General features: G+C 37.2%; 1 protein-coding gene across 1 annotated transcript in view; it reads right to left on the bottom strand.

Moving 5' to 3' along the window:
- LOC126864953 (cell adhesion molecule Dscam2) overlaps nt 1-26,156 on the bottom strand; it is a 308,574-nt gene that overhangs the window by 194,806 nt on the left and 87,612 nt on the right. The window contains exon 3 of the mRNA XM_050616895.1: nt 25,556-25,590. Coding sequence (XP_050472852.1) covers nt 25,556-25,590 — 35 coding nt within the window. The remainder of the gene's footprint in view (nt 1-25,555; nt 25,591-26,156) is intronic.

Raw genomic sequence — 26,156 nt, 5'->3', positions numbered from 1 at the left:
TGTTTTGCCCGGAGTTGATTTATTCTTACATTGTGTCTAATCTTTTTTTTTTTTTTTTGTACGTGGAGAAATCCTCATAGGCACTCCGCTGTTGCTAACAATCGGGTAACAGCAGAGTAGTATCGGACTCCTACCGACTAAAACTCCACGATGACCATCCTACACGTATGACAGGAGTGCTCCAGGAACCTCTTATGAATTATCTTCTGTTGAACCCCCTTCCCGCGTCCTCGTGTTCGAGCCAGTCCTAGTAATTTTCTGACTGTTGAGTTTGGCGTTAGGGGAGGACATTATGTCTAATCTAACGATGTTGGTACTCCGAGGCAAAACAACAACGTGGCTCGAACTGTCCTCTATATAACAGCGGGATATTTTTAACGTGGAACCGTCGTGCAAAGAAACTAGTTCTTTTAACATTACACGTCTGCTGGTCTCGCACAGAACGTGACAATTGATGTACATTATCAGGATCGATTAGAATTTTCGATTTATATAAAATACGACCTAAGGTATAAAAGATGGTACAGATTGTTTGCAAATATTATGGGCGAATAATAAATTAACAATTAGGATTCCATTTATTTATTTGGAATTTTATATTAATAATACATCGGTTCTTTTTTTCTTTTTCTTTTTATTATTTGAAACGTGAAGACGAAGAATGGAGAAAATTCGAAGGTTTAACTAGTTTCTATGGATCTCGTGTGAAAATTTTCGACTACTGAAAGAAGTTTATTTTCAAAGTTGTTTCATTAGTAAAATCTATGCGAGAAACACATACCAATTATAATATTTTAACAATGTATACTTCAACATACACCAATTATAATACGTTTCGGAGATCGTGTATATTTCAACGTAAATTTACAGTAATGTTTTTAATACGATACGTAGAGTCTGATAATAATCTGTTTTAATGTTGCAGGATGGAATTTAATACAACTTTAATATAGTATGGCCAGAATATTTTTCTTTTATTAGATGAAAAAATTCAGAGAATTTCCAAAATACTTCAACGATGGTACAGATTTAGCTAACAGCATATTTCGTTAATTATTTTTAAAGATGGCAAAAAGCGGAAACCAATGAAAAATCAGCAAAATTTCTAATACCGAAAAATTCACGAGGGTAGCAAACACTCACTGACTGTTTTAAAAGCGCATAAAATCGAAAATCCAATCGTGTTCGGAAGTTGGAAATCGGTAGACGATATCAAAGTTCAAGTCTCGTTTCCGATTCAGACCCGATAAATTAACAAACAAAAGTTAACAATCGCGTTCCAATGCAATAGAAGTTGCAGCTGATCGAACGTTGAATCGGAAAGTATCAATGAGTTGCACTGTATCTCTCTCGAAGGAAGACTTGTCTAGTTTCATTGTAGAAGAATAATAGAAACGAGGGAACACAAAGAAGACAAGAGAATTCTCTCGAAAGATGCTTTAAATTTTGAAGATCGTCGTTTAATCTAACGTAATTTTAACTTGTAGATTGACTGTTCCCTTCCTTGAGCCAACGATGAATAAAGATCTATTCTTTTTCTCCATATAGTGTTCCAGATCGATGACTGGTGATTTGCGAATCTGAGCGTTTGCCAATTTGCAACTCAAACTCCTATTGTACCTTGTCGACTTGAGAAAAGAGTACTTTTTATACGTTTGCAAAGGTAACTAGATAAAAATATCATTTCCAAATCATCCCTTTAAAGCTCACCATAAATCCAGACCGATCCCAAAACACCCTAACACATTTTAATCCTCAAAACCTGCATAGAGAAATTTGAACAAAACCAAATATCTCAACGCCCAAACTCATCGTACGCCATTTGCCCTAATGATCATTCACAAATAATCCCTCACAACGGACGCTCACAACAAACCCAGACTCACTGAAATGTACATCTCGGTTATTCAAACCTACCTCTACAGAAAAACATGGCGAACAACAATGAGAAAAAACTCTCTCTATATATAAAAACAAATCTAAAACCTTCCAACCTAATCATACATCATACAACATATTACTCACGAATCATCCCACGAACCACCCTAAGCATTCCAACGACGACAACAAACACGTAGTAATTCTTAAATCCATGAAACAGATCAATTTTGCTGAATGGATACGAATTCAAAGGGAGACGACCAGCATCGTTCACAATCCTCCTACCGATTATCGAGGCACGCGAACAGGCTGCGAACACCGGGAGCAAGAACGCGAGTTTTGTTCCGCGTGGCGGATGTCGCGTCGTGCACGCCTATGCACTATGCAACCGTTTGTACACGTACGCAAGCGTTACAGTGGACACATCGTCTGGTCTATACTGGTCGAGATAGGGCTTTGGATCCGGTCAGGCACCGGTAGGAGACCGGCGCTTGGATTTATGTCCTATTCATTACATAGCGACACAACGACGCGGCGTCACGCCGCAAACGCACACGGGGAATCCAGCAAGCGGGCATCGATCCCGCGGCCTGCATCTGCCGCTACCTGCCGTGTTTACCGTGCAGCGAGCCCCTGTTTGCTCGCTACCTACGCCAGCGATACATTAATGACAGGCGGTCCGCCGACGAGGATAAGGCTCGTACCAGAGGACGTGGGACTCGCTGAGGGCCACTCTGTCACGGGGAGTTCCGTGGTAACGAATGGTTTCGAATGGTGAATTTTCGGCTTGATCGGCAAAACGCTTCTGCGCGTGCAACGTGGTACATAGACGCGGAGAGATTGTGTTTTAGAAAAGGTGTTTTAGATTGAAGAAGGTTCAGGATAATTGGACTACACGTCTTTGAGTCTTTGCATTTCGATCTGTGTATTTCGTCGAACTGTTTGTCCTGAACAGATGAAGCGCAAACGTCGCGACGAAACGTACCGGTAACTCGATTGAAACGAAGATTCACAAATATACGAAAGAGTTGTTTTGATGAATTCTTTTGCGAGGAGTGTCGAACTTTTGGAAACCTGTGGTTCGTTGCTGAGATTTCTGACAAGCAGAGATCAATCTTTGATTTGGACTCGATGCAGCGTAATACACAGATGCGAAATGGTGGGAGTAGTTTCGCTTGATTTTTGCGGACTCTTCTGTAAGATGGGTGCCGAATTTTTTGGAACGGATGATTTGTGGTATATTTGTGGATATTTTTGTGGATTATTGTGGTGTATGTTTGTGGATATTTGTTGAGATCTATGACGAGTGGAAATTAATGATTTCGGATGAAGAATCTTATGTCTAGTGGATAAAATGATTTTGAGAGTGGAGTATAGAAGAGTTCTAAGATTGGTGACTTAATAAAAAAAATCCAGAACGACGTACCAGAGCCTCTGAGAACGTCGAAAACCGTTTTTGGCACAGTTAAGGAGTATACAGTGGAGAAGCTAAGACAAAAGTACGAAGCTGCTTTTATGCTGGAGAAATGGGTCAAGGTTTAGGTACACAAGCTGGGATACGAAGCTAAGTACTGCAGGTGGCAGCCATCTGAATATTAGCTTCAAGTAGAATGAATCTGTCGATGGCCTGGATTATTCCACCAGTTTGTCTTTCGACAACTAAACAAACAATTAAAGTTCTAATCCTTTCATATTAAAATATCCCAAGCGAAAGCATTAGATTTGTTTTTTGAAAAGAGGAAAACTGAAAGCAGTAGGAGAAAGGTAATGCATGTTGATTTTATGCTAATAAGATTGCAAATTCAAATTCCCATTCGACCAAATCTGCATTTCTTTGCCCCTGCAAAGCATCCTTCGAAAGAACTTTCGGCATATCCACGACAGTCATTTTGCATTCAAACTATCCCTCCATGGTACATATGAATTATATCTACATAAGAATTTGAAGAAAGTATTTTAATTCCATTCCTATTCTAAATTCTCAGATAAACGAAACGATACACGAGTTAAAGATGCCAACAGCGAATAATCCAATTCAAACTAGACAAGATCTCACCACGCCATCAAATAACCACGAAATTTGTCCTGAGTTAAGAAATCAACAAAAATTCCAAGTTACTAGTCACTCGATACGAGTTGCTACGATAATCTACGCGAAGTCACTCAGTTTTATAACGTTTCGTCTCGAACTGTATTTTCCATCGTTTACAATGTTCCGAAACCATGCAACTTAACTCAAAGTGTGCACCAAAGTATTGTAATCACGTGTGCATTAGCAAAAGCAATCAGAGTTCGAGCACGCCACTACAACCACGAAATTCTTCTTGAAGCAAGAAATCAACGCTTGGAGGGGCAATTCGAAGTTACCTCTGAACAAGCCACAGTAGTGTTTCCAAAGTTGGCAGGCCCGCAATGGCCCTCGACCATCGGCGTTACAAAGCAACCAGTTGTTTCAGGGGAGCGTTGTCCCACCTCTGTTTGTGCAGGCCTGCCAGCCACAGTATCGTCGCGTTTGATGGCGCGGCTATTCTCGCTGAATTACGATGGAAGCGTGCGTCGAGCCAGGTCAGAGTATTCCGCTCGGACGATTTCTCGTTGGTCAGAGCGTACAAGCATTGCTCTTTGTGAATGTAGCATGCATAGGACACGTGCGTGCTGTGGTCCTCTCTGTCCAGCGATCACGCTACTTTCGCCCGTCGACGCGGCAAATGAATGCACCGTCACCGGCACCGCGAGTATTTAACCGGATGTCCGGCGTACACCGCGCGTTTCACGGCGGCCGCACGCGCGCTCATCGACGTTTATGACGACAGCTTCTGGTTCGATATTACGCCAACTGGTATATCGAACGCGTGATGTCCCAACCAACGCCGAGTGTTGTATTCTGGGCTGACTGAATTGGGCATTTTATAAATTTGAGAAAAATGACAGATAGAACGTTTATGTATGGCATGGTTGATAAATTGTATTTAAAATATATCATATATTGAAGATGTATGACAGTAGCAACTAAATTTGTGCGATTGGAAAACTATGGATATTTATATTTTTAGGAGCAAAATTAATGGAATGGAAGCTAAACAGCCGATGTCTAAATCGATGCCGAGTAGTGTGCGATGGGGTATTTCGCAAATTTGGAAAAATTGATAGACAGAAGGTTTATCTAGAATGATTGATAAATTAGGTATGTACTATATTTTGAGCACCTAAAATAATAGCAGCTAAATTTATGCAGTTATTAAACCATGTATATTCATACGGAAATTAAGCAAGTGATGTTCCAACCGATGGTGAGTATTGGCTTCTGGAACGAGTAAATAAATTTGATCAAATTGTAAAGATATTAAATTTCGAGGATCCAGGATAAGGGTAGCTAAACTTATATAATTACTATATTTATAAGATATTATATATTTCTATGGATATAATTAGAGGAAACTAAGCAGAGATATGTTTCATCCGTTAAATATTATTACTAACAGCATATTTTTACTATTTTCCATATTTCACGCATTCTGTACTATGTTGCACCCAAAAATTTCTCCTAAATGAGTGTAAAATCTACTACTTGCTGTTTATAAATTTAATATATACTATATAAATACAGCATATTATATTTCTATCCTGTGTTCGTTACTATTCAAAAGAAATATTACACGTTGTACCTACGTAATTCCAACAATTCCAACGTTCATAGAAAAAATTAACTTGTCAATTTACTCAGGAACACGCTTCGATCATGCGAACTCTAACGACTGGTCGGCTTTATTATCTCGTTATACGATGCAGACTATTATAACCACGTTTCGAGGAAGTTTCATCACGTTGTTGAAATTCTGACTACTTTCTGAACAAACAGTCCATGGACCTAGGTGTGTGTCAGCTGGATATCGGATCACCCGATAGAAGAGAAATCGATAGCATTGTAATCCCAGCGAAGGATTTTCGGGGAACCACATTACCAGCTCACCCTCTTTTCTATCGATGGGAAAGAAGTACTCGCTGCCAGCGAGCTTATTAAGATTTGCGAACTTTCCTTTCTCGTAAATTTCGCGGCAATGGCCACGGTCAAGCGTTCGACGTTCGAACACTCCAAGAAAGTTCCCGTTCCGCCTGAAAGTCCTACTATTTATTCCTGCGCTATACAGCAGCCCTGTAAACGATTTCATCGATACTACCCCGTTCTTTGTCTATTTTAGAAGGCTCTTGTCGAAGGAAAGTTACAGTTTCTTACAATTTATTCGCTGAAATTTGTGATTTAATCGAAATACGTCCGAACTTTATTTCGACGTTTCGTGAAGTAATATCGTTTCATTTAATAAGAATAATATTTTATAATAATTATTCGCGATGCCATAGAACGTTGTAGAGCATATAGAATACATCGTAGAGTACGTTGTTGATTTATACGTCAGTGATAAAGATCTCGTGAATCGACTGGATCTAATTGACGAAGTTTGACGATCGAAGAAATTCGTATTCGATGATTATTGGAAGATGAAGAGAAATCGAAAGGAAACGAGTTCCTGTTGATAATTACTAAGATAAATATATGTACGCCTCTTATTGATATAATTTCACTGGAATGGCGAAACAGTAGGACAGAGAAACGTGAGAATGTAGTAGGGACGATAGAAGGGAAAAAGCAAATAGCAACATCTGCATCACGCCACATTATACCCATATTTCCCATGGGGTGACAATGAAACTCTTGTAACCAAGAGAAGAGCTGCGTTGCGTTCTCGAGATCATGAAAAGCTCGTACATTTTCGAGGGGAGACAATACGATTTAAGATCTCGATAATAGATGAGATGAGATGAGATGAGAGGAGAGGAGAGGAGAGGAAAGGAGAGAGAAAATGAAATTTCCTCGATACCTCGCCCTTTAAAAACCTCGTGAACGACGTCGGACAATGGTCTATCGAGGAAGAAGTTAATACTCGTAAGTAATCGCAAGACGTGGAACGATTTTCCAGCGGACATACCGATGAGAAAGTTCTGCGCTCTTTTCTACGCTCGTCAGAAGCTCGAAGAAGCTAACGGTGTCACAGAGTTGTTTTTTAAACTTATTTTTAATTATAGTTACAATTATAGTATAGGTATTTTATTTATTAGTTGTCGATACGTTTGTTCAATTGTTGCCGAGTGAAGAGATCTTTGTTCTGTTCTTTTGATTTTCTTGACATCTTTGCTACGAGGTTTCTATAAATGTTCATTGAAAGTTTTTATGAATTGCAAACTTTCTTAAATAAATATAAATTAATAAAATTAAGATAAATTATTAAATTCTATGAAGATCATTGATTATTGAATATTGCATCGAATTGATTAAATTCATTAATGTATTAGTATTATTAGTATTGGTATTAGTATTATTATTGAAACATTATTCCTGATTATCAAAACTTTTGTTCAAAGTTTATAAATTGACCAGTAATTATTAAATTTGGAATAGAAAGTGTTTGGAATTTAAAAATAGCAATTCGTTTTAAGGTTTTTAGATTCTTTTAACGTTTCTCGCGAATATTTCTTTTGTTATCTGTTACAATGTGTGAATTCACTGATTTTCGTATCGCTTGGTAAATAATTTTAATAACATACAGTTAAATTACAGCTAAAAATCAATAAGCTATGAATACCAATACGCAATATTTATGATAGTATATTTTTGAAATTCAGAAAAGTGACAGAAATACATATTTAATCGCAAAGCGGAATAAAGTGACAGTTTAGAAATTGATTAATAGAATTGATTAACAGCATATCCAATTTTAAAATTTATCTCCCATAAAAACAGACATATTAATATTACCAAAGAATAACCTTGCAGTTTAAAATATTGGAAAAAAATTCCTATAACAACTGTTTTATTCCTTTCCACAGATTTTAAACTCAACCTCCAAAAAAAATTTCCTTTTACCTCAAAATTCAACAAAAAATCAACGAAACTCTAGTTATCGTGTCTTTATTCTGTAGTCTTCAAATATAACTGACAATTGATAAAAGTTCATTTATGGTCAAAAAAAAAAGCCGAAAAGATTTATACAAATCCCTAAAAAGTAAATTCTACCAAGTTCCATCAAGTTCTACACAAACGAAATAACAATACTTCACTACGTGAGAACAATCCGAGATTTGCGTCCCGGAAATAGCCGCCTCTTCCTTCAACATGTTCCTTTCTTTGCTGATACCAGGCGGCATAAGCGATCCGGATAAAACGAGCGGAAAACTCGAGTTTTCCTTGGTATTAAGAACCGATTCTCGATTTTGAGAATTCCACGGACGTTCCTGGCCCGGTGGGAATGGGCCAGCATTTAAATTCTCCGCGCAAAAGAATCGATTTTCACGTAGATCTATTTCCTCCTGCTGTGTTCACGTTCCAGAAACTGTAAACGAAGTCGGAAAAAGCCACACGTTCATCGATCCCTTTGAAGCTTTCGCATAAGCGTACCGATACGGTGAAAAAGAGAAAGGAACATAGAAACGTGGTTTTCCTTTCCTTTAGAATCTTATCTTTGATGTTTTATCTTTGATTTGGAAATCTTTCTACGGTTTCCGGAAATCGAATTAAAACCATATACGGAGGACCGAGAATCATAGCGGTGTAAGTCACTTTGCTGATTAAAGTTGTTAAGTAAATACAAAATTAAAGAAATGATATTTGTTCAAATTGAAATAACTGACTAAATTGAAATTCTGAAAATCTTCATTTATGATTTTCAGCTTGCTATGTAGAATTTCACTTTTCCAATTAAAATACTGTCATGGATGGAAAATTATGCTTGGATAAGCAGATTAGCGATGGCTGCTGCTTTGGAATATTAAATACGCAAAATATACATAATACTCAAAAATATATATAACCTTAGCATGAAAATATAAATTTATACAAATATTTTCAGTTTAGTTATTACACTTATGTTATGTCGAAGAATTAAATTTGTTACAGAGTTCCTTTTATTAAAAGGAACTGTATTTATTTTATTACTACGCGATGTTACAATTCTACTGTGAACGATATCAATTTTCTCTTCCTGTTTCGTATCGAAAAAAAATTGTAAAAACAATGAGAGATCGAGAGAAAAGTTCAATTTCTAGCGCTATGTGTACATTCATAGAAACTCGATTCCATCATCATACGAGACCTTCAACTAGAATGAAATAGAGTAGCGGAATATCAGAATATCATTATTATCATATTATATTAGAAGTTGAAAAATTCTAAAGAATTTTCTATTCAGCAAATACAAACAAATACAGCAAAGTTTCTCCACTTCTCCAAAGTGAATTACTTACCAGCAACTTCTCCATTGTATTTTCTTTGTATTCCATTTATTTTCTATTAAAAGAAAAATTCTATCTCTTATATCTTGATCACACAAATTCCCCTATCGAATAGCATCGTTATTTAAAGTTAAATCTGTCGATGTAACAGAGTTCGAGAACAAAGCAAATTCTTCGGAATTTCCCATGTGGCAGAACAAAAAATGAATAAACATGGAATGTAAAAGCTTCGATTATTAAGTTGATTTTTCTTCAGCGTAGATATATGGACAAATAGATAGATTTTCAAAGTGATCTTTGATCGAGCACGCTGTCGAACATTAGGAGCAACACGATCATGACAGAGGCTCTTTTTTAATGCGTCAGCGAGCAGACGGCCAGGACCATACGATGAATAATTTACAGGTTGAAAGCTTTTCGGGCAAACATCCGTGCCGGCGACGATTTAAAATTCCGATTGACCCTCGTCCGGCTATGGTTGCGCTGGGAAAACGCCCACGGGTCCGTTTCACCTCGGCGTTGGATGACCACTTCCGGTCACTCCAACTGATCACCGACCCTTCGCTTTTCAATAGAATTTTAATTCTTGCAAGGAGCTACTGATCTCAAATGCTACTGTCTCAAGTGTCACTTGAATGAATTGAGAATTGGGTCTTCTATTTCCTTTTTTTTTTTTTTTTTTGTAAAATTAGATTTTCTAAGCTGATAAATTTTTGTGGTATTTTCAATGATTAACGTTGATGTTTCTTTTCTGTTGCGATTCTTCAAGAAGCGGTTATTTGAGAATTTGAGAATTCTTTCTTGCTTCTGGAAATTGAAATTTGAATTCTTGCAAGGAGCTACTGATCTCAAATGCTACTGTCTCAAGTGTCACTTGAATGAATTGAGAATTGGATCTTCTATTTCCTTTTTTTTTTTTTTTTTTTTGTAAAATTAGATTTTCTACGCTGATAAATTTTTGTGGTATTTTCAATGGTTAATGTTAATGTTTCTTTTCTGTTGCGATTCTTCAAGAAGCGGTTATTTGAGAATTTGAGAATTCTTTCTTGCTTCTGGAAATCGAATTTAATAAGATCGGATATTTTGTGGTGTTTTCTACGTTTAACGTTAATGCTCCTTTTATAGTGTAATTTTCTAAGAAATATCTACCTTGACTATTGCGTAAATAAGCGATCAGAAGGTACAAAATGTACTTGTATGAATATATACTTTCGTACATGTATGTGGAAAATGAGACAAAATTAGAAAATTCAACGAATGTAACGAAATTTGAAGATGGTCCAATTTCTCAGCAGATATTCGATACACAAAATTGTTCAATATCAAAGCAAAGAAAATCGAAAGAACTGGTAACAAACTCAAAGTAATTAAGAGTAATTGTCTGCATAAGTCAGGTTAACGAGTGTCTTCAGGGCGTTTGCTATCCTCGAAATTTCCTATCGTATCCTTCCGAACTCAGAAAAACGAGAAAAGATGAAAAACATGTTAGAAATAAAAGATCTCTAAAAAAGGAAACTTGCTAGCAAAAAATCAATTAGTTCAACTAAGCCTACGAATATATGTAAATAACACGATTCCTAAATTTCACAAATCAGCTATCGTTTCCTAGTAAACCCTCGATGTCTGAAGCAAGACATGTGAACAATATGAGGTGGTTAAAACGTGTACTCAATAATGTAACGAGTGGATGAATTTGTAATAGTCAGTAAATGTCAGTAAATGTCACTAAATAGTCAGTAATGTAAAATAAGTATAAGTACAAGTACAGAAGTTGTAATCGTTGCTCGGTCGATGCTACTATACCAATTGTAGTATCTTTACTACAATTAGTTTATTTACAATAAATAGATTAAACTGATGTTGGTTAGACAGGAAACGATGTTTAACGTGAACTGATCACAATAACGTATTATAATTAAGACAACTAGATAGTTAATTTCCAACTCTCGTCACCACGGATCCAACGTTCTCTCTCACGCGGACCACACTCTCTCGACAACGCTAGTGTCACGTAAGATTAATGATAAAAGAGGAGTAGCTGAGCAGTAACTTAACTTGACTGTGCTTTTATAATTTTGTAGGCTTTTATTCGCGAAAATGATTAAGTATAATATTACAATGAAGTAGCGAAGTTAAAATAGTTGTTCAAATCGCGACCAAAACTGTACGCAAGACTCAAGACTAGTCTCGTGGTCGAATGCTTGCAGTTTTTATATGTTGCTTTTGTAGGTGTTGAGGGGCAAGGGGAGGATCCCGATTGCCCTACGTAATGCTATTAGCAGCAACGTAGCAACACTAGCTCCCTGACTTCTCAACTAACACTGACTGTTAATTCGACTTTCTCCCTTACCATCCCTTTGTCTCTTTGTCTTAGCCCCACCACGCACGTGTTCCGCAACCGCTCGTGGCCAGGGTCACACAGGCCTTTTCCACGAAACTATTCGATTGAAAGACCGACGATACATTGTTGGGCCTGTCGACACTTCGGCTTTCTCGCGACATTGTTTATAGTTCACCCTATATCTCTTAGGCCTTTCGTACACGATACTACACAATCGAAGAAAGGATAATAATACTCTGTCTTAGGGAGCACGTTCATACATTTATTTATATCAACAGACGTCACCCCAAAAAGTTAACCTTCCTATGTAACTCTGGCTGAAGATTACAAGAAACGGCAATAACAATCTGTTCAGATTTCATTTGCCTCTAGATTGGGGTTAGGTTTCTAACCAAAACAATGTTAGTATTCAAAAGCACAATTAATTAACACGAATCTCTGCTAGATTTGAATTTTCCGTTTCAACTTGACTTTTTCTACCCTCATGTGCCGTTACAAATAAAATGAGAAACTCGATTCAAGTGACAAGTACTTGACCACACTCAAAATATTCTTGAATCCTAAATCACACCCATCCAAACTCAACAAAGAAACACCAAACGTTCGTCAAAGCGACCAAACTAACTCGACAAACGTACACACAACGCGATTTCCCGGTGTTCAAACCCTAAACGAAACGATTAAAGGGAGAGACCTGACCCTCGTAGCTCTCAGTCGAACGCGCGTTAATCGACATCGCGATTACATATATCCATTGTCGTCGCTGCTCAGATATTCAGATACACCATGGTGTAGAGGGCCTAATCCGGACAACTGCAGTCCAATAACGATAAATAGCCGTTTCACGAGGGCGTGTGCACCAGCGGATAAGCATCTAAATACCCGGTGTCCCTGGTATCCTGAATCTAGCAGAGCAGGCTGACTATTAGCTTCCCCAACAGCTAGCCGTTGTGCACGCCGCGTGTAACGCGATATAAACACCTTATGATTGCCCCTAGGGGGATTTCGTAACCCTAGCCAACGATACAGCCGTGGTATTTATAGGGGAACAGGGGTCCCAAGCAACCAGGGTAAACGCAACCGCGATTTACCAGGATCATTGTCGTCCGATTGAATGAAACAATCGGACACGGTCATTAGGTTTATACTGGGACATGTTAATAAATGTCGTGTCAGAGTAGATGGTTTGTCGGAAAAGTCGCGACTTGTGGCTTGTTGAACATTTAGAAGGGAAGACTCCAGGTTTTAGAAAATTTGGAAATATTTCTGCGTGCGTTTTTATTCTCGTTTTTATTCTGACACTTTAAATTACTATTCGTGTACCTTTTTATGTTTTTCATGAATTTTAGAGGAATTCCATAGGAATTTGATAGCTTTATCACGGTGTTTAGTAAGTTTCTCGGAATTCTTTGAAATATTTTCGTGGATGCAAATTTCGGCGTAAATTACGAGGGTAATTGATCGCTGGTGGTTCGTTGCAATGGATTGATAGTATTCAAGAACCTTTGTGAGCTTGTTTTTGTTGAGAATTGTGGATCTTAATCGCCGAAATAAAAGTAAAGAAACACTAAGATTACTCGCAGAATTTATATTAAAATAGTTTTAGATTTATTTAATAAACGATTTGCAAGATCTTCGTCGATTACATTTGCACGCGTCTCAGCATCTTCCATACCACACTGCCAACGGAACAGTTGCGTTCATCTGTTTTTCGAGACGCTGTGCACACACATACTTCCATGCGCTCATACTCACATACGTGTGTCACTACTACGCGACTAATCTAGTCTAGTACACAAAATTATATATATCTCAATAGTTTTGTACTTAATTACAGGTGAAGATAATCTTACGGGTATGGACAGATACAATTGAAAATTCAAAGGTGGAATTTTTTGGGATCCAACAGAGACGTTGATAAGTGCGAGTATCCTAGGAAATGGCAAGTTAAAATTCCAGGATTTTGACGGTGGATCGAAATAAAGCGCGCCGGTTTGTTACCCCGAGGAACCTGCGCCGCGGCTTTTTACACAATTACAACCCCCTGACGACTCGCCCAACGGGTTTGTTTTTCGCCAACTTAATTACGTGGACGAAACAATCTTGCCGCGTGGCAGCATGAAAATTCAAGTTTCGCAAGAGCAACGAGATTTTTTATCTCCTACTTCCCTGCTCTGAAATTATTATACCACGTAATAATGACAATGATGATTATATATAATAGGTAATTGCTGGTTTTATTTTAATTTATTAAATAATTAATATGTATATTTAAGAGTTTCTGAGATAGGAAAAGTTTAAGAGAATTGCTGAGTTTAAGATAAAATTCTGAAACACATTCTGAAGTAATTAAAACACGAGGTATCTTGAAACGCTGCTAAAATTTCTCTTAAAACGATACGTTTAAAAGCCTGGAATTACAAAAGAAGTTTCTTTATCCTAATATTTTACATTGCAAATATTATCCTTAAAAATTGATAAATCTTAACCCAATTATTTTGTCCCATTATATATAGAAATTTCTTTACACTATCATAACATTAATTCCTGACTGTTATTCTTAAGAATCAATGACTTAAAATTACTTAGCTTGTCTCGTTAAAAGTGCAAGACTTTTTATCCTATCATTGAGCTGTATCTGTTATTTTAAGAAATAAACAAATCGAAATGAAATATTCTTCTCTGTTAAAGATAAACGCCAAGCGATTATTGTTGCTCCTAAAAATAAATCTCAGAAAATTAATTAGCGTCTTCTCTCAAAACTAAGTCTCTTCGTTCTACCATTAAAATATAATGATCGCTTCTACGAAGAAACAATAATTATTTCACAAACAGAAACACCGATTTCACCCTCCATCGTTCCTCAACATCCTCAAACAGAAAGTATCACGCATTCTAATCAAAACTTTATCTTTTTTCCAATCCTGTCCAAGACACCTCGCGACCCCGCGCTAACTAAAAAGCGACAGCAACAACGAGAACCATAAAAAATAATTAACATCGACGCGCAGAAGCTTCGTACAAAGAGTCCGGTAGAACAAAAAGAAAAGACACCTGAAACATAAATAGCCGCTGGAAAGGTTACGGAGGCCACTTTCAAGAAACTGTGTCGAAAAAGCAGTAGAAAGGTAGTTTGCTTGAAACGTGGCCGTACTTTGGTGCTTTCCGTAAACGAGAGCGACGTCCATTGTCTTCTGGTCCGAACCGTGTCACGCCGTTACAGTCGTGCAGATTTCACTTAATTGTCGTGCAAATTGCTCGACAATGTAAATTACACGGGTACGCGCGATTAAAAACAGCTCGCCACTCTAAAGGTGACCTGGAAACGCATCAGGTCGTACGTCGTAGTCTGTTGATTGAGAATATTGATTGTCTCTCCGTCCTGCAAATTCGTGTGATCGACGATTGTTTACGACAGTGGCTACAGAACTTGCTTGCCAGCCGCTGTATTTCTTATTACGTTTGCACTGGTGTACGTACGCTAGTTAATTAGCTCCAACTATAATACGTTTCGTATCGTTTTGCAGCGCTTTCCGGATCGCCAGTGTGATTAAAGAAATTCGGTATAATATGGAAACGAAGCGTAGAATTCAATAAAACAACGCTTTATTAGAAGATAAAGTTGTGAACAAATATTTTTTGTACTCACCGTACGTGAAAAGAATAGAGATTTGTAAAATTCATTGTGTAAAAGTGGGGAAAAAGCCGAAGAATGGTAGATGACGAACAAAAATTATACACGATGATACTATAATTGATGTAATGATGTTATACTCGATGCAACGACATCATCAGTTAACACGTTGATTTTCATATACATAAGACTTGTACATACGTTGCCCTGAGAATCGAAATAGATCGAAACGTATCTACGTTATAGCAATTTTCTCTCACGATATTATTTACATCATTCGCATCGTTGATAATTTGTTATTGCATAAAACTTACCTTATTTTAATCGTTCTAAAAAAATTCTAAAAAAAGAAAAAAATAGCCACCGTTGCAGTCAACGTGTTAACGCAACAACGCGATGACGCTGTATTCGTAGCAATAACGCTATGCTCGATGCAACGACGCAATGACGCGACAAATACCATTGTACATTGAAGGTAAAAAAAAGGGCGCCGGAGCGACATTACGTTCGATGTAAGAAGAATACATCTCTCGAAAGCTATAAAAAGATTCTTAAAGTATTCAGAATTTCTCTCGTGAGAAAAGAAAGTAAAAAGTACATTTCTGTGAGCTGTGAAAGGAGAACCAATCGAAGAGAAACGCAGGTGTATTACAGCGTTCAGTAATAACGCCATGTTCAACGCAATAGCAAAATCAATGCAATGACACAACAATACTATTGGGCGTTCAACGCAAAAAAAAGAGTACGAAACGTTATATTCGACGCAAAAGGAATATATGAGAGAATTCTTAAAGTGCTCGGAATGTTCCATCTGTCTCGTAAAGAAAGAGAAATAAAAAATACATTTTTGTAAGTAATCGAAAGAGGATCGATCAAATGGAAGCGCGGGTATAGTTCAGCGTTTAAAGTGGGCTCCTCGAATCGAGCCGTAAATTCACATCACTCTCCCTTTTCATAAAAACACCCTCACGCACGTGCGCCCTCGATCACAACGCGTCGGCGATTCTTGCGCCCTCGATACCATTCGCGTCCCGGTGCACCGTAAAAAGAGGAAAAGAGAAGCACAAAATACGACGATGATGAAAGAAATGGCGAGAAAAATTCGTAGTTGCTTCCCAGCGGAGAAAGTTGGAAACGAAGTTTCGTCGCGGTCGAACCGAAGAATATCCTAAACATGTTTCAAGTATTCTATACGCCCCGTGCACCAAGGGAATGAAGAGCGTCGCGAGAAATTCCCAACTAAGTCTAAAAGTTGCATTAGGATACGTAATTGCAGGAAACTGGCGATAGGATTGCAAAATTTCCGATTCGTTTCATTGGAGAAACATTTTCAAATTTTTCATTTAGAATTTTTAATCCACCTTGCATATCCGACAATTGGTAGAATTCACGTGGATATTGTTGAACTGACGTTGTTCGACGAAAATAAAAAATTATCTACGTAAAGAAAAAGAGGCAATGCGACGACGTTATATCCGATAAAAAACGAATACATCTTTCCAAAGTTACAAAAAGATCTTTAAAGTATTCAGAATTCCCGTGAAACAAGAAGATGAAGAGTACATCTCTCTAAGTACTGGGAGGATCCATCCATCGACGATTAACGTCGTTCGAACAACTGACGCTTTGAATAATGAGCAGTGAACACCTCCGATTCTATCATCGATTAAAACTCGTACGTGTCTTAAATTCAAATTATCCAAGAACGTCGTCCAATTAATTACAAACAATGCGCCACGCTTTCTATCGTGTTGTTCGTCAAAAACTGCATGTACCTCAAATTCGAATTATTCGAAAACCGTCCATCAATTGGTAATGTCGATCGAACAATTACAAACGGTAGCATACAAACGATGCTCATCGAAGAACCATCTTCTTTCGCATAACGAAGATTCCACTTCCGGTGACCAACGATAGAACAAACCACTGAGTCTAAAGGGCGTTGATGGAATATTTGGCGCGTCTGTTTAAGAAATATTTCTCCTACGCGAAGAAATTTAACTGGCCACCCACGAGTAAGATGGAAAAGATTTCCCAGCAACCTTCTGTCCACGTGGACCTTCTGAATACGTAACGAGAACGAAATGATTATAAATTATGTGGAGCTCGTGACACGGCGTATGAGGGCTGTTTCGACGTTGTTGGGATTTCTCTTTTAAAGAATGAGAAGGGAAGAAGGAAGAAATAAGAAGGAAATATAGCGAACTCGAGCGGAATACAAAGATGCGAGTGTTCTAGCGGAAATGTGCGTTGGAAAAATTTGATGGATTCCTTCGCTACTTTCCCTTTGGACGATATTTCAGCAGTTATGGGATGTCGCGGCATTTACATGTCAAAGAAAGCCAGGATAGGAAAGATGCTCCGCATCAGAGCGTATTCTCTTAGCAAAGCTGAGCCAAGGGGCGTTCTGTACGTCGCGTTTCTTTTTCTTCCTACGAGAATGAACTTCTTTCCAAACGCCCGTGGCAACGTTCTTTTCAACCGATACTCTGTTTCTTACGTGAGATAATGAAATAAGAGCAAACGCCGGTTTGATTATCGCTCACTTCGTATCTATTGCCTCCCTACGTGAGCGATTTGCAACAATGTGTAATGAATAATTTCGCGTTATTATTTCTTTATTTTGATTTTTCGATGTTACATTTATAGATTAATTTACTTATAATTCTCAATGAGAATTGATTGTAAAAAGTCTTCCAAATAAAAAAAAAACATTTATAGATTCTCTGGAAATGATATTCCTGGATTAAACGATAAGAAGGACAAGATTACCGAATGAGAGAGATGATATTCTACATTGTACTTTCTCCATTCTACAGTTATAGATTCTGCTGAAACGATATTTCTCAAATGAAATAAATAGAAATATATAGCTTTTATAGTTATTACTCTTGCGTCTTTGTTACGTGTCTGAATGATAAATTTTGAAATACCGTGTAAGATTCATTGTATATCCTTCTGCCATTAATGAATCTCATATATCATCTGCTACAGTCCAGATCGTTATGAAAAATGACTCGAAGAATAAATACATATGTCCAATATAACCTGTTAATAAAACGTGTGTGTATATATATATATATATTTCATTGTTAAGATCTAAGATATAAAAGTAGCAGAATACGAAAGTAGAAGGAAAATTTTCCTTTACTTTATCTTTTGCATAACTTTAAACATAATTAATGGAAGCAGCAAGTTCGAAACTAGTTTTACATGTAATTCGTCATGAAAAGATTACAGGACTTTTCTGAACCGAGAAACTGCTGTATTTATTACGCTATTTATTATGGTTACTATTCTGTCGTTTATGTCGTTTCCGTTACTGTATGCTTCGAGGAATACAGGATGGGATAGGGAAACATTGTAACGAGATGAAAGATTAAAATTTCAGTCGGTGGATTAAAGTTGAATATATGAATGGAAGAGAAAACATTAATTGTGAATTTATTTACGAGAACCTTCTTTGTTATACGCCGATCAAGATATCGTTCCTCGTCCAATTTAAATCAGCTTCTACCAGTGATATAATATGGAAATGTTACTTTCTATTTGCATAGAAGTTCGTTGCATCGATGTGATATGAACTGCCAATATGTTTTACATCAGTATAACGATTATGAAATATCATGAATAATATATTAAAACAGGATGCAACTATTTCTTCGATCCTCGCCGTTCTTATCAGGGAGGATTGAAAACGAATTATTACTAACTCGTAAAGGATATCGTCGGATAAGATGCAGGCGAATTTTTCTTTTCACAACAATTTCTTTGTACAACAATTTAAAACGTAGACATTTTTTTACTATTCGATATGTAAATCAATTGAACGTATTCTGACTGAAAAATTCCAAATTCCAAAAAACAAGAAAAATTCCAATTTCATTCACGAATATGATATAAACTTAATCGCTAAAGTAATTTTCATTATCCATAAAAATTAACTGCAATTACAGGCAGTGCTTCTACAAAATCACAATTTAAAATACAGTCATTTAGAATGAAGTCATAAGGGTTTGAAATATTCAACATGAAAAATAATAACGTTTAACGGGTAATTGTGAATCTTCTAATTTTAATTTCCTAAATTCATTGATTTTCTGATTTTCGTCCTCCTAGTTGATATTTTCGAATTACTCATGAATTTCCATGATTTTTTTCTATTAATTAATCGATCGAAGATCAAAGAATACCCGAGCTTGTGAACTTTCTCTCGTAAAATATCGAGGAAGGGAGAACAGAGGGGAAAAAAGGAAAGGTGGAAAAAGGGCGCGAGTGAAGTTTCAGGAATGTTTTTAAAATGATAATACAAGGGTGTGCCATCGTATCGGGGATTACCACGAACGAGGTCCGACACAAAAGGCATTTTTATGTAAATCCTTCAGCCGGTGGACAATAATTCTACGTATTATACGACGGGACCCTGGGATAAATCTGAAATCTCTCGTGAGATACGGTGCACGACAGAAGAATGTAGAATTTCGACGGCAAGAAGTTCAGAAACGGTTAACTAAGAAAGGAAGCACTCGAATCCTTGAAACGAACGCGTGGAACGTGCTGCGCAAGTCCTTTGATAATTTATAATATTTTCGTGTTATCTCCAAGTTTGGAGACTCGATCTTCTGTCGCGAAGTAAAATAAAAAGGCAAAGTAAAAGAGAAGTAAAATTTTTAATTTACAAGTCGACACCTTGATTTCCTTTTATCTTTGAGAAAGGACATTTTTGAGAACGAGTTTCGAGATAGGTAGTCCTTCGAATAAAATTGTAGACGAGAATTAAATGTATTAAGCAATGGCTAAAACAATAGCAAAGACTCGCTTGATATATCAACATACAACTAAATATAAAGAGGAGATATGCTGGGAGAGATTGATCGTTCGATGAAAACAAAGGTTCAGCGTTTTTAAGTGAAATTTAATATAATTTAGAAAAGGAGATTAAAATATTTTGTAAGTTTATTTCGGGAACAAAAACCAAAATATGCGGCCTTGCCTGGGTATAGAAATAATTTTGAATTAATTCTAACTTAATCTGGAAAAATTAAAGATAAGTTTGATGTGATTTATTGAATAACTGACTAAGTAACGTCTCTTCGTCGTCAGAAATAAACACTCTGTTCTCGTTCAAAATTATCTTCGCCTTTGACCTTAGTGGACTATAGTCTGGCAGAAGCAGTCCATAGAGGTATATCGTATGTACTATATTAACCTATGTTGATACATCAAACACTAGCCCAATAGCATCTTCGAAGATAAACGACCTTAAGCCTGATACATATTATTTCTGTACTGATATATTATTTCTGTACTAATCCAGATTGCCTATTACTAAAAATTCATGCGAATTTTTCTTTTTACATTATTGTACTGTAATAATATCATCTTAATTTTATTTGCAACGACCTTGTACAACAATTTACATTTTTTATTATTCGATATGTAAATCAATTCAGCGTATCCTGGAACGCGTATTCTTTAACGAAGTAACGTCTTCGATTCAACAAAATAATAAGCTTTTCCTACGAAAAAGACGAATGTCTCGAAATTCTAATAAATTCAAACTCTAAACTACCTGTAACAAAAAATTCACGCCAGAAATCAAGTATACTTCTTAAGTAACATACTCGATTTCAACATCCTCCTACAAGAAATATGAATACTGAAGGGTTCTAAGCTACACGATCTCTAACTTCTCTTAGCGAAATATATTCTGCCGTAAAAATATTAAACCAAGATAGTTTTAAAAATAAAAGAAAAATACCATTTTCATCCGCGTATATTATAAATTCTACCTTTAACAACACCTTTAAAACCCGCACCTTGACGAAGCTAAATGACCAGCAACCATGCAGCTCCAAACTCATCAACGAACCGAAGCCATTACACAAATCACACGCGATCGTCGGTAGATCGTAAAACGAGCCAAGGAACAGCGATCAACCGGCCGAAAGAAATCGCTAGAAACGGATAAACTTCCTCTGGTAAAACGAAGAGGGAACGCGGAAACGTGGAATTGAGGATCGACGTGGATCCAACGGCGGAACCGTTCGATAGACGCGACGGTGGCTGTTTGCCATGGAATCAGGCGCAGGACGAGCGTGGAGAGGTATTTGCCCTGATGAAAGGGCCTTTCAGGCCGAGACAAAAGCGCCGCCGGCTTTCCGGCGCGATCGATCCGCGCCTATGAAGGGACAGATGGAAGCCGCGAGCGGACTAATTCGAGGAGCTGTCCTCGAATCAGCGCGTCGCGGCGCGCTGAAAAACCAATCGCCACCGATTCGTTTGCAACGAGTCGAGCGAAACGAAAGGGATGGTTCTCCTTTCGTCGAATAGGAAACTATTTTTCTTGGTAATTGAGACGTTTCACTATGTTTGAGAACGTTTGTCTCGCTGGGGAAATTTATAGTTTTGGCCATTCTTTATCATTTAATTTGTAGTTTGTTTGAGAATCCAGATAGAAAACTATTTTTCTTGGTAATTGAGACGTTTCATTATGTTTGAGAACGTTTGTCTCGCTGGGAAAATTTATAGCTTTGCTCATTCCTTATTATGGAATTTGTGGTTTGTTTAAGAATCTAGATAGAAAATTATTCTTCTTGGTAATTGAGACGTTTCACTATGTTTGAGAACGTTTGTCTCGCTGGGGAAATTTATAGCTTTGCTCATTCCTTATTATGGGATTTGTGGTTTGTTTGAGAATCCAGATAGAAAACTATTTTTCTTGGTAATTGAGACGTTTCATTATGTTTGAGAACGTTTGTCTCGCTGGGGAAATTTATAGCTTTGCTCATTCCTTATTATGGAATTTGTGGTTTGTTTAAGAATCTAGATAGAAAATTATTCTTCTTGGTAATTGAGACGTTTCACTATGTTTGAGAACGTTTGTCTCGCTGGGGAAATTTATAGTTTTGGCCATTGTTTATAATTTAATTTGTGGTTTGTTTGAGAATCCAGATAGAAAACTATTTTTCTTGGTAATTGAGACGTTTCATTATGTTTGAGAACGTTTGTCGCTGAAAAGATTCTAATTGTGATCATACTTTGTTACTCAGTTTCTGGTTTCATTATCTGCATTCAACAAGAAAACTATTTCTCTTGATAACTGATACGTTGCACTATGTTCGAGACAGCCTGTCTCGTCGGGAGAAGATCATACCTTTGATCTTTCTTCTTTTTTACCTTAATTTTTAGTTTCTTTATACATCTACACTGGTTCGCGAAAATATTTGAACACTTATCCTATAGAGTTTTGTACTTTCTGATTCGATGTACTTTTATCACATCGTATGCGTTATACAAAATATAAGATTTTGAAATTTCATTGCCACTATAATGTCGTTACCTCGTTACTGTCGCGATTATATTGGTAAACTTTGGAACTCAGGCAAATAATTCGTGCAATTTAATCCAAATGTAACTACAAAGTATCTAATCAAGATAGAAATTTACTTATTAGCCTCTACCAAGATAACCTTTCCTTCCTGTTATATTATTTCAAATCCAGTTTTCCAATTTTCATATCTCATACATAATTCAACGCATTCGTTCATTTTAACATTCATCGAACTAATCTTCCACAGTCAATTCAGTCCACCTATCGATCTATTAAAATCATCAAACTCGATCCACACAAGAAATATTCCATCTTTATAATCTTAAATCTAACAATCCTACCAACTCCAACATATCCTAAAGGAATAATTTCATTGAATTTATAAATTTATTTAACGAAATATCCCTGAACCTATAAATCGAATTCGAACCCCGTACCGAGGGTACTATCAATCTGGCGATAAAGAAACTAAAAATTAATTTTGTGTTACGTAAAGGATATTGTCATGGCTCTGCAATTTCTGTTGCAGTGATATGTAACAGCGTGAACCGCAATTTCTGCATCGCGTCAAAGGGATCTAATTCACGCGGTAAATTTTTCTCCGTGCGATCGCGAGGCGGTTGTTTTGCCGCTAATTACGCGTACGGAGATACGCGTAGCCGCAGCTGGATGGCTCGCGTAGATCAAAGCTTACCCTAACAATGACGAGCGAGCTCGACCTCTGTCTCGTTGGCCTTTAACCGGCCTTTCGACCTCGTCCTGTTGGTCACGTGAGAGAGAAAGGGAGAAGACAGGTTGTACCTCGTTATCGGTCCCGTGTGACCCGGTGATACAACCTGTCGGTCGAATTGCCGCACAAAAATTCCACTGTTCAACGAAAATTAATATTCCCTCGTTTCGTAGAACGTTTACGACTCTGTGGCGTACGGGGATTGTTAGTTACAGCTGAGAAATCTTTTTAATCGTTGTTTATCTTATCCTATGCATACGTAATGGCTCGTGAAAATATTCGAGCATTCGTAGAAACTTTGTATGGATATATTATGTGTATCGTATGAAGAAATTCTAAATTTAATTACGACGAGACACGGCTGTCGTGATGGTATTACTCGAATCTGAGAATGTTTACAGAAGTAACAAGGTATTCTATTTACATACATTTATCTACTAATAATAGCTTCCTAATACAATGACGCAACACTCTTCTCATCTCCCTCTGTTTCTTCTTCGTGTACAATTTCCTCGTTTCAACCGTCGCTCCTTGTTCATACTCAATTTCCTAAAGATTTCCTCATTAGAACTTTCGTAGAAATAAAATAACTGTACATGGTACTTTTCAGTCATACCCGATACACATAGTACGTACGTACACAGTATAACTTTCGCAGCTGAATAATTATCCTCTACTACTATCGTACTAATAATTAACTAGTAATAGTTCCCCAGTTCATTAACGTAGTGTTTCCTTCACTTTCGTCACAACTTCCTGTACATATACAATTACCTCAACCCTTCCAACCCTTTTCCTTATTCTCACCCGATTTCCTAAAGATACTACGAAGCGACTACCTGAAAATGAAGAAGTTGTACACGATATACCTGAGTATCTTAAATTTGCAAACACGCACGATACAATATATATGTGCACATGTTGCATACACCGAAATAATAATTACAGTACCACTAGCAACACATTTCCACCATTATCACCAACATTGCCACTATCTACGAATTTACCTGCCAACAATACTTTCCTAATACATCAACGTTGTGCCTCTTCCATTCCCCCTCCAACTTCTTCCACCCTTCGAATTTCCTCGATCCTGTCAACCTTTCCTCCTGCCTAACGTTCTAAAAATATATATGGACACACGATCTCTTCTAACGATGTAGAATTAATTTCCCGATAGCCTCACCTACTCTCCACCATAAGGGTCAATTATTTCGTCCGTTGGTAACAGTTCTGCACGAGGTCAGTGTACACGTAACCCATTTGCACGCGTGTGTTCCGTATAGTAGTGCGTGTACGTATATAGAACGACGTGAAAGGGCCTTGTGTATCTGGTTGTATGGATGTCCAGTGGGCAAATACACGCTAGGTCGAGCACGAAGGCAGCAGAAACTGTCGTGTCACTACTCTGTCGCGAGTCTCTCCGTGCACAGGCTCGTGAACGAGAATCGCGAACGAGGATCGTGAACGGCATTCGCTTCGTTATCGAAAGGGCGTGGTATCGTGATCGATTTTAACGGTATCCGGTCAATGACAGAGCGATACGTGTGTTTTCGATAACGAAGTTTCAACGTGTGGCTTGTTATTAGACCCCGTTTCCCATAAAATCTGTTTGATTTACCTGTCGATATTTGTTTGCTCCCTTTACTCTAACAACGCGACAATTGTTTGACGAATTAATAATGCCAGCCGGTCAACTCGTATCAACGAATATTCTTCGCTTCGATAATTATAACGCGGGCTGATAGATAGCGTGACGAGTGAATATTTTCAGAAATATCGCTGGTATCCAAAGAATATTGCACGAAGGATATTGTAGTTTCCGGAGGAACCGAGTTTTCAATCGTTTTGTTGCTTAGTATGAGACAAGCTTCGAGATATGGCAAAGTTACTGGCTTCCTTTTAACGCGTTCAATATGTACGATATGAATCCAAAAATTGATACTTTCGGGTCGTTTAACGTATTGATTCGAATGTAAGCGACGCGAGTCAAAAAGCACGAAACTGTGACAAAATATTTTATAATAATTCGCATCGAATACGTACGTAAAAATTTACGTTTAAAAAGTATTTGCTAATACACAGCACGGTAGATGATGGACATCGAACTCGAAGTGAATGGATTAATAATTTTAATTTTCTGCTTTGATATGATGCTGAAGCAATAAACGTGGTAAGGGCAATGCCAATGTGCATGTAACGTATGTAGACAAAATTATAGTACGATAGATCAATTACGTAGATATTATAATTCTATGAAACTTCGACTTTATAAACAAATTTCTTTCAGGAAAGCAAAAATTTCATCGAATTCTTTGACAGCATATGATCAAAAATAAAAGAGATACATACGATTGAATGAAAGTTTTGTAATTTCAGCAGGGAGTCTGGAAATATCAGAATTTGCAAGTTTGAATTTAAATCTGTATTCGTGAATATATAAATTTGAATGTAAATTGAAATTTGAATTTTAAGAGTCGTATGTTCGAACGTAGATTTGAGTTCGTATTCGAATAATTAGAGAAAATGTTTTTCGGACACATGTACAACGAGTAACAAGTTTTACTTAAGTTGCTTATAATTTATACAAGCTTTCCCGTAGTCGTTATGTTTGAAGCGTTGTTAAAATACTACTAATTCTTCGTTATTACAAAAGCAAATGAATAATCATGCCTCATGTAGAACATGCAACGGTGCAAGTAGTCAACGACGGAACTGCTGCGCCGTGTCTGACCATTGCGGTCTTCTACTACTGCAGTTCTTCCTGCGTTTCAACGTTAAACACGCAGCCATTTCCCGTGAGATTTAATGTAAACTCGAATGCAACGGCTATTAAAAAATAAATTATAAAAGATCTGAGCTGCTTTTTTAACAAAATAAATCTTAAACACGAAGATCGACTATAATTTTAAAATACGAAAGATATCGTTTATTATTAATTTTGTTAAACGAT

This window comes from Bombus huntii, chromosome 4 (assembly GCF_024542735.1).
Source record: "Bombus huntii isolate Logan2020A chromosome 4, iyBomHunt1.1, whole genome shotgun sequence".
Taxonomy (NCBI): Eukaryota; Metazoa; Arthropoda; class Insecta; order Hymenoptera; family Apidae; genus Bombus; species Bombus huntii.
Note: the sequence above shows the minus strand (reverse complement) of the source record. Positions and strands in the feature narration are given on the sequence as shown.